Source organism: Tachysurus fulvidraco, chromosome 7 (assembly GCF_022655615.1).
Source record: "Tachysurus fulvidraco isolate hzauxx_2018 chromosome 7, HZAU_PFXX_2.0, whole genome shotgun sequence".
Taxonomy (NCBI): Eukaryota; Metazoa; Chordata; class Actinopteri; order Siluriformes; family Bagridae; genus Tachysurus; species Tachysurus fulvidraco.
Window position 1 is genome coordinate 26,703,806 of NC_062524.1, and position 12,500 is coordinate 26,716,305.

The 12,500-nt window shown below is 44.4% G+C and overlaps 1 protein-coding gene across 6 annotated transcripts in view; it reads left to right on the plus strand.

Moving 5' to 3' along the window:
- ccdc88ab (coiled-coil domain containing 88Ab) overlaps positions 1–12,500 on the plus strand; it is a 58,506-nt gene that overhangs the window by 25,909 nt on the left and 20,097 nt on the right. For 5 of the 6 annotated variants that reach the window (XM_047816074.1, XM_047816076.1, XM_047816078.1 and 2 more), the window contains exons 5-14: positions 1,997–2,055; positions 3,320–3,403; positions 3,496–3,636; positions 5,052–5,230; positions 8,366–8,447; positions 9,815–9,973; positions 10,059–10,205; positions 10,344–10,491; positions 11,556–11,728; positions 12,207–12,344. In XM_047816074.1, the coding sequence (XP_047672030.1) occupies positions 1,997–2,055; positions 3,320–3,403; positions 3,496–3,636; positions 5,052–5,230; positions 8,366–8,447; positions 9,815–9,973; positions 10,059–10,205; positions 10,344–10,491; positions 11,556–11,728; positions 12,207–12,344 (1,310 nt within the window). The remainder of the gene's footprint in view (positions 1–1,996; positions 2,056–3,319; positions 3,404–3,495; positions 3,637–5,051; positions 5,231–8,365; positions 8,448–9,814; positions 9,974–10,058; positions 10,206–10,343; positions 10,492–11,555; positions 11,729–12,206; positions 12,345–12,500) is intronic. The other variant, XM_047816077.1, reaches the window with a different exon arrangement.

Genomic DNA, 12,500 nt, shown 5'->3' on the forward strand with positions numbered 1-12,500 from the left:
CCTGTGACCTCCGGTTTCCCGGCAGGATGATGGCGGAAGAGCTTAAAAATTCACTGAGTGTGTTTTATCAGACCTGGGTGATGCCCAGGGGTTCAGTTAGAGTGATGTTTCCCTTCATCTCTCTCTCTCTTTTGCTCTCCCTCTCTCTCTCTTTCCCTCTATCCTTCAAGTGTCCTTGAATAATCTATGCACTGCTCTGCAAAAACAGCAGCTTCTCATTTGAAATCAGCAGGGATTTTCACTTCAGGATTTCTGCCCGTGTGTTTGTGTGTGTGTGTTTGTGTGTGTGTGTGTCTGTTCGTGTGTCTGTTTGTGTGTGTGTCTGTTTGTGTGTGTGTGTCTGTGTCTGTCTGTCTGTGTGTGTGTGTGTCTGTGTGTGTGTGTGTGAGAGAGAGTGTGAGAGTCTGTGTGTGTCTGTCTGTTTGTGTGTGTCTGTCTGTGTGTGTCTGTCTGTCTGTGTGTGTGTGTGTGTGTGTGTGTGTGTGTGTGTGTGTGTGTGTGTGTGTGTGTGTGTGTGTGTGTGTGTGTGTGTGTGTCTGTCTGTCTGTGTCTGTCTGTCTGTCTGTGTGTGTCTGTCTGTCTGTGTCTGTCTGTCTGTCTGTGTGTGTGTGTGTGTGTCTGTGTGTGTGTGTCTGTCTGTGTGTGTGTGTGTGTGTGTGTGTGTGTGTGTGTGTGTGGTTTTTTTACATTAATAAAAAAGGGAAAAAGCATTTCCTGTGTAGAGATCTCATGCAGATTCCTCAGCGTGACTAACTCACTTCACGTTTCCCTGCAGCGCTCCTCTTTAGTTCGCAGTGCACAAAACAGTCTCCTTAATCCCACGTACAGAATAATCACACGTACGGAATAATCACATGTACAGAATAATCACACGTACGGAATAATCACACGTACGGAATAATCACATGTACAGAATAATCACACATACGGAATAATCCCACGTAGAGAATAATCCCACGTAGAAAATAATCCCCCGTACGGAATAATCCCCGTACGGAATAATCCCCCATACGGAATAACGAATCAGATTTAGATTCGGTTTGTCGGATCGTCACATTTCTCACACCACAACCAAGAGCTTCGTAGCGTTAATCTTGCTCATGATTACAATTATGCAAATTAGATACACCACTGATCATACAAGCCACGCCCTCTTCTGCTAAAACCTCAGGACTATTATTGGCTGAAGCCATAATATACAGTAATAACAGGATTTTCCTCTTCTTAATCAATCGTATATAAAGTAAAGCAGGTTTAATAAATGTTAGAATCATTTACGAATTGCTATAAAGGGGAAAAATACAGTAACAGTAATTTATCTGCTTCATTGCATCGCCATGTCGTTATTAATTGTCCTCTAACCCGTATGTTTAGTTCCGACACGTCTCTCAGGTTGATCTCCATCGTGTTCTGTAGACCTTTTGGCTTGGCTTAAAGTGTGCCAAAACTTCCTGTTAGACGTGTAGGAAATATCCTCCTGCAGTGAACAACTGATTTCTCTTGTAAACAGATTCTCTGTGAGTAATAAATCATTATTCTACACACACACACACACACACACACACACACACACACACACACACACACGTGGTATCAGTTTGTTTTGTATAGGATGAGCAGGACGTTGTCATTGTGTCTTACACAGAATCCTCACAGCTGTAGTTTCACGCCAGTTAAACAGCCCGTATGTTCGTTTGTCCGTGATTGGCCGCTATTTAAGCCCCGCCCCTCGTCTGGACCGGCGGGAACGCCGGTGCCAAGCAGCCCAGTTGGACAAACCACCTGCTTTTCCCTTCTTAATTCCGCAGTGTTAACAGTTCATCTCCCACAACAGCTGCTTTGCGCCTCGTCCCGGCCTCCCACAGTCGGGCGCCCAGAGGAGCTGAGGATTATGGGAATTTTTTTATTGCATCAAAGTGTTTCTGTTCAACAGGTGTACACATAAAGCTCGTGTTTTATGGTGATTTGAAGCTCGTGTTTGTTTCTTTGCTTTCAGAGCAAGGCCTGGCTGAGGTGAAGAAACTGCTCCTGCTGCTGCTCGGGTGTGCTGTTCAGGTACACACACACACACACACACACACACACACACACACACACACACACACACACAGGTCATGATTTACACTAACTGTGCAGCTGGTCGAGAGTCCAGATTGTAGAGAGTGAAAAGAGAAGTAGGAGGTAATGCCATGAGCCTGACAGGCGGCATCAGCTGGCAAGGAGCCAATATTAGATCTGGGCAAGGAGCTTCTGCTCTGTAGGAGGGCAGGATCAGTCCAGCTAACACACACACACACACACACACACACACACACACACACACACACAGATTGCTTGCTTTGCGATTGTTTTACCTATAAACAACAGGCGTGTAAGCAGCAAATAGTGTGAACTTCACCAAAATACGGAGAACAAAACACAGCCGATACTTTAAGTTCCTTCATTTAAAAAAAAAAAAGACAAAACTTTCCTTTAACAGCCGGGCATGTCCACGGGACTAACAGTGTCCATATTTTTAGTTTGTTTTAAAAAAAAAAGATGGTCAAAATCTGAATAGAGGGGGGCACGGTGGCTTAGTGGTTAGCACGTTCGCCTCACACCTCCAGGGTTGTGGGTTCGATTCCCGCCTCCACCTTGTGTGTGTGGAGTTTGCATGTTCTCCCCGTGCCTCGGGGGTTTCCTCCGGGTACTCCGGTTTCCTCCCCCGGTCCAAAGACATGCATGGTAGGTTGATTGGCATCTCTGGAAAATTGTCCGTAGTGTGTGAGTGAGTGAGAGTGTGTGTGTGTGCCCTGTGATGTGTTGGCACTCCGTCCAGGGTGTATCCTGCCTCGATGCCCGATGACACCTGAGATAGGCACAGGCTCCCCGTGACCCGAGAAGTTCGGATAAGCGGTAGAAAATGAAAATGAATGAAAATCTGAATAGCATCACATACCAGCACAAATCAGGGTGCCAATACTTTAAAACGAGTCATATATTACAGAGGATTTTTGTGTAAACCATGTAGTCTGAATCTTAAATATTAATGTGTATTCCCTGGTCAGGGCCCTAGGTAAGGTTTATAGGTCCATTATTTTTATTCCCTATAAAGTGCGCAAGAGAAATTGAAGTCTTTTGAATTTAATGTAGAAGAACGACCAATCGACTGCCTGAAATAGTTGTAGCTCCGCCCACAAGTCCAAGCTGTCGTGATGCGGTATCTGGGCAAGGAAGGAAAGCGAATAGCATGCAAGGGAATTATGGGTAATTTTATCTGAAGCTAAAAGGTCGGCTCAGATCAGACATAGATGTGATTCCAGTCTCTGGTCCTCCACAGTGCGAGGAAAAGGAGGAGTACATCGACAGGATCCAGACGCTGGATTTTGACACGAAAGCGGCCATCGCGTCTCACATTCAGGAGGTACGAAGAGGCCGTGATGGAAAGCTGTAGGTTCGGATACCTCAAAGAATTGACTCGGTTTGTTCACTCGTTCCTTATTTGCTCCTCCACAGGTCACTCACGATCAAGAGAATGTTCTGGACATTCAGTGGCTTGAAGGGAGCGAATCTCCACCTGAGGACCTGGACTCGCTTTCCAGAAACCTGGCCTTCCATCTCAGACGCCTGGTGGATGAGAGAGATGAGCAGCTGGAGGTGAGAGAGGGAGGGAGGGAGGAGGGGAGATGGAGGGAAGGTGATAGAAGAGATTGAGAGAGACGGATAGAGGGTAGGAGGGAGAAGCTAGACTGATTTTCTTCTCTCTTCTATCGAGTTTGTTATCTTTCTTTTTCTATCTATTTTTTTTTCTCTTCTATCTAGTCTTATTTTTTTCTCTCTTTATACTCTTACATTCTTTTATTTTCTTTTCTCTTTTTTTATCTTTTTACCATTCACTGTTCTTTTGGTTTAATTCCCTTTCGTTTTCGTTGCTTTTTTCTTTACTACTTTTTTTTTTTTCTCTTTCTTTTTACTTTTTCTGACTTTTTTTGTCTCTTATAGCTCTGCTCTCTCTCTCTCTTCCTAGAGCTCTTATCTCTCTCCTGGCTTTTTCCATCTCTCTCTTCTCTTCCCCATTCTGCTCTATCTCTCTTTCTCTCTCTATCTTGCTCTCGTCCCGCCCAAACGCCTCCTCCACTCCAAACCTTCCTCTATTATCTCTCTCTCTTCCATCCTGCCTCTCTATCTCTACTCTCCCTCCTCACTCTCTTCCGTCGTGCCGATTCTTCCCTACTCGTCTCTCTGCAGTCTCTCTTCTCGAGAGAGAGATCATCATCACAACACTAAAATAAATCTCACAGAAATGAAGAATGATTAATGCTTATTGGAGAATTCTGAGTGGTGATGATTAACCCCTGAGTCCCTGCAGCGTCTCAGACATTACCCAGAATCCTCTGCTCCTCTGAGGCTAAATAATGACTGACTGTTGCTTGTGGCCATTAACACTTCTTTTCTTCTTCCACACACACACACACACACACACACACACACACACACACACACACACACACACACACACACACACACACAGAGTTTTAATTATTATTTATTTCTTTTTAGTTTTCTTTGTCCGGAGCAACAAAACATCCTCACGAGGTTGAGCTCTTCTTGTCCTCATTGGGTTTTTAGTTCACGTCTCATTCACTCTAAACGTGTCCTGATTTGGAGAGAGCGCCGCAGTCCTCTGACGGTTCTGTCCTCAGCACACACTCGCTTTCTATGTAATGAAATCACGCCGGCCGGCCGGCCGCTCGGCACCGACATCGCCGCGCTGACCTTAATCCGTTTCCTATCTCAGGAGGAAAGCCGACGCCACTCGGCCGTTATACCGCACTATAAAAACCTCCATCTTTCTGCTTCCCTGCTTAAAATGTTCTATAACGTCTGGAGGTGATGTGATCTCGATATGGAGACGAATGTTTTTACGATATGCTAATAATATATTTTTGTTTTAAATCATCCAAATAAATTAAAAGCGCACAGTTCAGGCTTGATAAACAATACCGTGTCACGACTATGGTCACAAGTCTAATCTGATCGTGATCGGAATATCGTGACGTCTCTGAACGCAGACGATCGTGGAGCTGACCCAGGAGAGAGACTGCGGTCAGTGTGCCCCTCCTCCTCCTCTGCCTCCCTGCACCCAGTCCCCCGGTGACTCGCCCAACATGCGGCGCACCGAGAGCAGGCAGCACCTCAGTGTGGAGCTGGCAGACGCCAAGGCCAAGATCCGACGCCTCCGCCAGGAGCTGTGAGTACAAAACCCTAACATCATACACCTGATCTCCATCAGTCTGATTCTTCTCATCAATATCTAACCTTTTAACCTTGTCTGGGGTCTTGATGTGCAGTAAGTTTTGGCACCCAGGTCACCTTTGCCCCTTTTCCACCGAGGCAGTTCGAGTGCAGGTTCGGAGCCTCATTTAGAACCAGTTCTTTCTGTTTCGACCTCCAAAGCACCGGCTCCGAACCAGGAAAAGTGGTTCTTAAGTAGCACCAAAACGTCGCTGGTCTAGACTTAAGAACCGCTTGCGTCAGGAGCTGTGGGCGGGGCTACTGTTAGCGCATTAGATAATGTACCTTAAGTATACTAATGTTTAATACACTTTTACTTTATTGCACTATGATACATTATCAGCACACATGATCAGCTACATGCTAAGGCTAAATTTTTTTCTGTGTTAACGATAAAATAAGGTTCGCCGCGTTTGGATGCAGGTTCGCAAAGCCATGAGCATTAACAGTAAAGCAACATCCGCCATTGTTGTTGTGTTTGTGTTTGTCGCTGGTGCGCTAACGTTGCTGGGACACGTGACACGTATACAGTGACGTCACACTCGGCGCTGTGATGCTCTCTAGCCGGTGGAAAGGCAAACCGGTTCTTAGCAGGTTCGCCAGTGGAACCAACTTTGAACCAGCATCAGCGCTAGCTCTGAACCAGCACCCGGGTCTTTCCGGTGGAAAAGAGGCACTTGACAGCCTTAAGGACTTGAGAGAGGCTTTTTTTTTTTTTTTTTTTTGGTGCAACATAAAGACAATGTCTAAAACTCTCATAGCAGTAAAAACTTTTCTGATGACAAGCACAAGCAGTTTCCTTTTTTTTCCAGTTAATTTGAATAGGATTAAATGAGGATCGATCCCTGATGACCGAGCACAGAATGTCACCATCGTTCCGGTCCTTGTGCTTACTCGTGTATGTCACTGATTTCTGTTGAACCTCTGACTAATCCTGACTAATCACACATGCGATGCACAAACATACCCTTTTCTTCTGAGCACTTCCTCCGTACGGCTCCACTCTTGTTGTTTTTTTTTTTTTTCCAGCCTTGTAAATAATTGAACTTCCTCCTTAAGAGTGCATTAACCTCAGTGCACAATGCACAGCGCTGTGCTTTAGAGGTAATGTTCACTCTGATGGAGAAGAGGTTTTTAAAACCAGAGGAAGTTCCATTTAAGCGCAGCCGGCTTCTCTGATAAGGAAGTTTGTAAAGCCGCGTGCGTGAGAGACGTTGCATTTATCACATGAGGCCGAGCAGCACTTGTTTTTGTTCTCTGTTACACGGCGACGGCGACGCGGTTAAAAACGAGCGCGTGCCGGACGGCCTGTGGATCAGATGCCTGGGGATTCGACCCAGATCACGAGATAATCTAGCATGTGTGATATTCTTGAAAAGACTTTGGCCTACTTTCAGATTTAGTCTCTGGGAGATTTTAGTAGAGCACAGAGCTGCTGTTTGTCACTGCTCTGTCCTCCTCTGTGCTTGTTTAATATCGGTGTATCATCACGACGTGAAAATATTAGCAGCCGATAATAAAAGTTTATTTACTCTCCGTTATTCAGCGTGTATACAGCCAGCGGTTTCCTCCTGCGTTATATTCCACTCGCCTCTGATTGGCCGGATGTAAAGTTGCCCAGCTTCAAATGACCGTTTTTTTAAAGTGTGTATAGAAATGTAAAAAATAAAAGGAGAGTTGACACTTTACTGACATCTGGTATCATTGCAATCTGCGTTTGTTTTTGTACCGAGCAACTCATGAGAGCGACTTGTTAAGGAACGAACGTTTATAGCTGCTATAACGTATAAAGTGAGAACAGGAAGTGACTCGTTTCATGGATATCAGGTTACGATGGAGCTTTCTGTGTTAGGATAAATAAACTAAAATAAAAATAGGAATAATAAACGTGGGGATGTTTTGATATGAAAAATAAAAATCTAAATAAAATAAAACTACATGTTGTTATTATTATGGATTTATTTTTATTCTAGCAATTTCCAGCTTTTTAAAACATTTTTTTCTCATTATTATTATTATTATTATTATTATTATTATTTTAAATATATTATTATTACTACTTTTATTATTATTATTACTATTATTACTATTATTATTGTTAAATATATTATTATTATTACTACTACTTTTATTATTATTACTATTCTTACTGTTATTATTGTTAAATATTTATTATTATTATTACTATTATTATTATTATTATTACTATTATTATTATTAATCATCCTGTTTATGGCTTTATTTACATCTCAGCTTCTTGACTCTCTCAAAGATCCAGTTTTGGGATTTTTTTTTTACTGTTAAAAAAAAGTTTGTCTGGAGCGAATCGGTTTGAACACATCAGGTTTGTCCACATGCTTCATCTCGCTCCTTTACTCACCTCGCTCCGTACATTAACCATAAAGACCTCCTTTCTTTATCGTTCCTCTTTATTCAAATGTGCTAGAGGAGGTAATCGGGGTCGGACGAGTCAGGAAGAGCGGCGCAGGACACGGGAGTGTGTGTTCGTCCCGAGGAAGCCGTTACACATTTGCATTCATGCCCTCAGAGGGTTTTTTCACGGTGGAAAAATAACAGCAGTCTGAACCCTTATGCAAATTTTAAGCATAAATCTTCTCCTAATTGTAACACACTGACTCTGAGAACATTGATATTAAAACAGCCAGAAGCGCTAAATATATTCATATAAAGTCATATTTATGTTTAAAAATGGGGTTTATTACACGTTATTAAAATGATGTTAATTATGGGATGGAAACATAAACATAGTGTGTCTGTCTGTGTGTGTCTGTGTGTGTATGTCTGTGTGTGTGTGTCTGTGTCTGTGTGTGTGTCTGTGTCTGTCTGTGTGTGTGTGTCTGTGTCTGTCTGTGTGTGTGTGTCTGTGTCTGTGTGTGTGTCTGTCTGTGTGTGTCTGTCTGTGTGTGTCTGTCTGTGTGTGTCTGTGTGTCTGTCTGTGCGTGTCTGTCTGTGCATGTCTGTGTGTGTGTGTCTGTGTGTGTGTCTGTGTCTGTGTGTCTGTGTGTGTGTGTGTGTGTGTGTGTGTGTGTGTGTGTGTGTGTGTGTGTGTGTGTGTGTGTGTGTGTTGCAGTGAAGAGAAAAGCGAGCAGTTACTGGACTGCAGACAGGAGCTGGAGAACCTGGAGAAGGAGCTGAAGAGGATCCAGCAGGAGGTAAACTCATCACACAAAGATCTGCGGATCGTTTATTAACACCCGAAGGACACAAAAACAATCAGCGACACCAGATGTTCACATCAGGACAAATTATTTTCAGGCCATTTTCTTATTCCTGTATTGGGGATCAGTAGAAATTACAGACCTGCTGCTTTATTTCTGTAAACCAGCACCCGGTCCACAGAACGACGGCTTACGTCACTACTTTAAGATTAAAGATGATTTTAATAAATAATAAATGAACATTAAATCAAATTTTTTTATAACTAAGCCTTTGGTTGGTTTAGTTTTGGTTGTTTTTGCCTAAAGCTAATTTCGTGGAGCGTTCCTTTACTTTCCCTGATGTAGTAAACTAAACCTGCAGCTAGCTGTAAATCTGACGACTTTTCATCATCATCATCATGTCGCTTTGTAGACGCCAACATTCTGTTTTCCTGTTTAAACTTAGACAAAAAGTTATCAACAGTAACTCCTCTTAGAGCTTTCGAGCCACATGCACCAAGTACGGATATGTTGTAGAACCTGGTCTGAAGTTTGTTGCTATTACTTTTCTAAGCGATCCGAGTACCGGTACTTCCGGTACCGGGTCTCAAAGTGGCCTTTTTTCCAATAGACTCCCATTATAAATTTAGAGGTTTATAACTCGGCAAGCTTTCAGACTCTCTACACCAAACTCGGCCAGCTCCTTTAGGGTGAGACTCTGAACAAAGGTTTAAATCGGTGTACCGACTGGCCTTTCGGTTGTCCCGCAGCCCCGCCCACAATATATGCAAAATCCAAAAACTTTTTACAACATGGACATGTGACGTATCAAAACACTCAGAACAATGAGGGGAACTTCCTCACGGGTATTCTGATGACGTCACGTGAAAAAAAATAATTAGCACAACATGGACTTGTGACATATCAAAACACTCAGCCCAATGTGGGGAACTTTCTCAAGAGTATTCGGATGACATCACACGCTCGTCTCCACTCCCTAGCGTTCTGTCTACTTGCTTCCAAAAGTAACACTGACCCTTATGTCCACTCACCTCCGAAAAGCACCGGCCTTCGCGAATACTTCCATCGTCAAAGCCAACGTCAAAGTTTGTCCCGACGAACTTTACAAATCTAGTTTTCATATGATTTTATTACACTTTTATTATGCATGATATTCACTACACTACAAAAGACACGCTGTGCTCTCGACCACGTCGTACGACTCGAGTTTTAGTCAACGACTCGTCGATGACGTTTTCTGCTCAGGATCGACATTTGCTAAGTGTGTAGTAAATGGTTTGGAACGCAGACGTCCGCTCAGGATCTGGAGGCAGCAGTAAGAGCTGATGTGATTACTGTATTTTGTCTTGTGTTGTGTTCAGAACCAGCAGCTGCTGTCTGAGGCGCGCTCTGCGAGGGCGTACCGCGACGAGCTGGATGCTCTGAGGGAGAAGGCCATCCGGGTGGACAAGCTGGAGAGCGAAGTGAGCCGTTACAAAGAAAGACTCCACGACATCGAGTTCTACAAAGCCAGAGTCGAGGTACGACACGACACCGACACAACGTTAGATCGGTTTCAGTCTGCAGCTTCTGAAGTACTCAATATACAATGAAAACGTCACTCAGGAGCTGAAGGAGGACAATCAGATCCTGCTGGAGACCAAGACTATGTTGGAGGACCAGCTGGAAGGTTCTAGGGCTCGTTCAGATAAACTACACGAGCTCGAGAAGGAGAACCTGCAGTTCAAAGCCAAGATCCATGACATGGAGATGGTACGAGGTTCACGTGATGATTATCTTCTGATTTCTCGAAACAAACAAAGGGATGAAGATGAATTAGATGCGTTCGTGTGTGTGTGTGTGTGTGTGTGTGTGTGTGTGTGTGTGTGTGTGTGTGTGTGTGCATGTTAGGAGCGAGACATGGACAGGAAGCGTATCGAGGAGCTGATGGAGGAGAACCTGACGCTGGAGATGGCTCAGAAACAGAGCATGGACGAGTCTCTGCACCTCGGATGGGAGCTGGAGCAGCTTTCCAAAACCACACCCGAGGTCACAGAGGGTACGACGTTCCTGAGCCGTTCATTTTATTTACTTTCTCCTTTACACGTACAAATATTCTATCCATTTTTTTTTTACCACAACAGTGTTGTATTCTCCATTCTGATTGGTCAGAAAGTTCATGTTCTAACGTATTTCTATAGTAACGTTTCAATAGCGGCAGCTTTTTCACAGCAGACTCTCCACATACTGTAAGGCATCTGTGGAAGGAGTCTCCAGTGTCGGTGATTTGTAGCCATCGGCACCTTCTCTGTCGTCTTCGAGACGGAGGATTTGGCATGACGTGGCATAAGCCAGATGTTTCGTGGATGTTCCACGACATCCAGTCGAACTACTAGCGGATAAACGTACGATGAGTCGTCCGTTTAATAAATAATTAATTGTAATCGTCGTCAAAACGCTGCGGTATAAAAGGCATAAAATATTCAACAAGCGGCGTTAATGGCAGTGCGATGTCTGCTGACGAACTTCTAAAATCAGTGTTTTTATGGGATTGATATTTTATAGCAGGAAATCCCAGTTTACATTTCATGATGCTAATAAAGCGGCTCTCAGTCAAACCCTGTCTGAAGATGGATATTAAAGCTTGCTATTTCACTCAGATGTGTGTGTGTGTGTGTGTGTGTGTATATATATATATATATGTGTGTGTGTGTGTATTTATTTATTTATTTATTTTTCCTGGGGCACGGTGGATTAGTGGTCAGCACGTTCACCTCACACCTCCACGGTTGGGGGTTCGATTCCCGTCTCCGCCTCGTGTGTGTGGAGTTTGCATGTTCTCCCCGTGCCTCGGGGGTTTCCTCCGGGTACTCCGGTTTCGTCCCCCGGTCCAAAGACATGCATGGTAGGTTGATTGGCATCTCTGGAAAATTGTCCGTAGTGTGTGACTGTGTGAGTGAATGAGAGTGTGTGTGCCCTGTGATGGGTTGGCACTCCGTCCAGGGTGTATCCTGCCTCGATGCCCAATGACGCCTGAGATAGGCACAGGCTCCCCGTGACCCGAGAAGTTCGGATAAGCGGTAGAAAATGAATGAATGAATGAATAAATGTTTTTTTCTACAGTTCCTCAGAAGTCTCTGGGCCACGAGGTGAATGAGCTGACATCCAGCCGCCTCCTGAAGCTAGAGATGGAGAACCAGGCGCTACTGAAGACGGTGGAGGAGCTGAAGGGTCGCGGTGAGGCCGAAACACGCCTCCTCAAGGCTGAAAAGGAGAACCAGAGACTCAGCCTGAAGGTTAGATGAGTGATGACGGTTAACAATAATGTTAAGGAGGAGCGAGGATGTAAAGAGTCGTTGAATAAAATGCATTGAATTACAAAACCGAGTTTAGCAGACGTTCAGCGTGTCGGAGCTTTAACAGTATCGGGGTCGGAAGTGATGGGATTCAGCTTCATCCTGCCGCGTGACGCCGTGTAATTAGGCGCTTGAGTTTATTTAAAGAAGTAAAAGCAGCACAAAGAGACGTGTTTAAGCACCGTCGTTCTTCTCTTGAGTGGCAGTGCAGACACACTCAGCCCCTCCCTGTCCCGTCCCCAACAAACGAGTGCCAGGGAAATGGTGTAAAAGTGTTAATTATCACTGTCGGATTCACTCCTCTGGAGCTGACAGGATGTCTGAAAAAGCCCACAGCTGTGCTCCTGGTTCCAGATGTGCGGAACACAAAGGCTTTGAGATTCTAACACGTTAGTGACAACGTCGTGTCTCCGTGCAGCTGGAGCAGCTGGAGAACGAGGCGCAGTCGGACAGGGAGAGTCTGCGCGGTGCCGAGACCCTGAGCTCGGACCTGATGAAGGAGAAAGCTCAGCTACAGAAAACCATGGAGACTCTGAGGGAGAACCTGGAGAGACAGGTACAGCAGAAATCACAGACTTCACAAACTCCTGCAAACGACGGGAGTTGCTAGGAGACAGCAAAAGCTTTATGACATCATCATTTTTACCATGACCACATTTCAAATGTTTTTCATAGAAACCTTGTTATAACTAGAAAGTTTTCCAGGAATGGG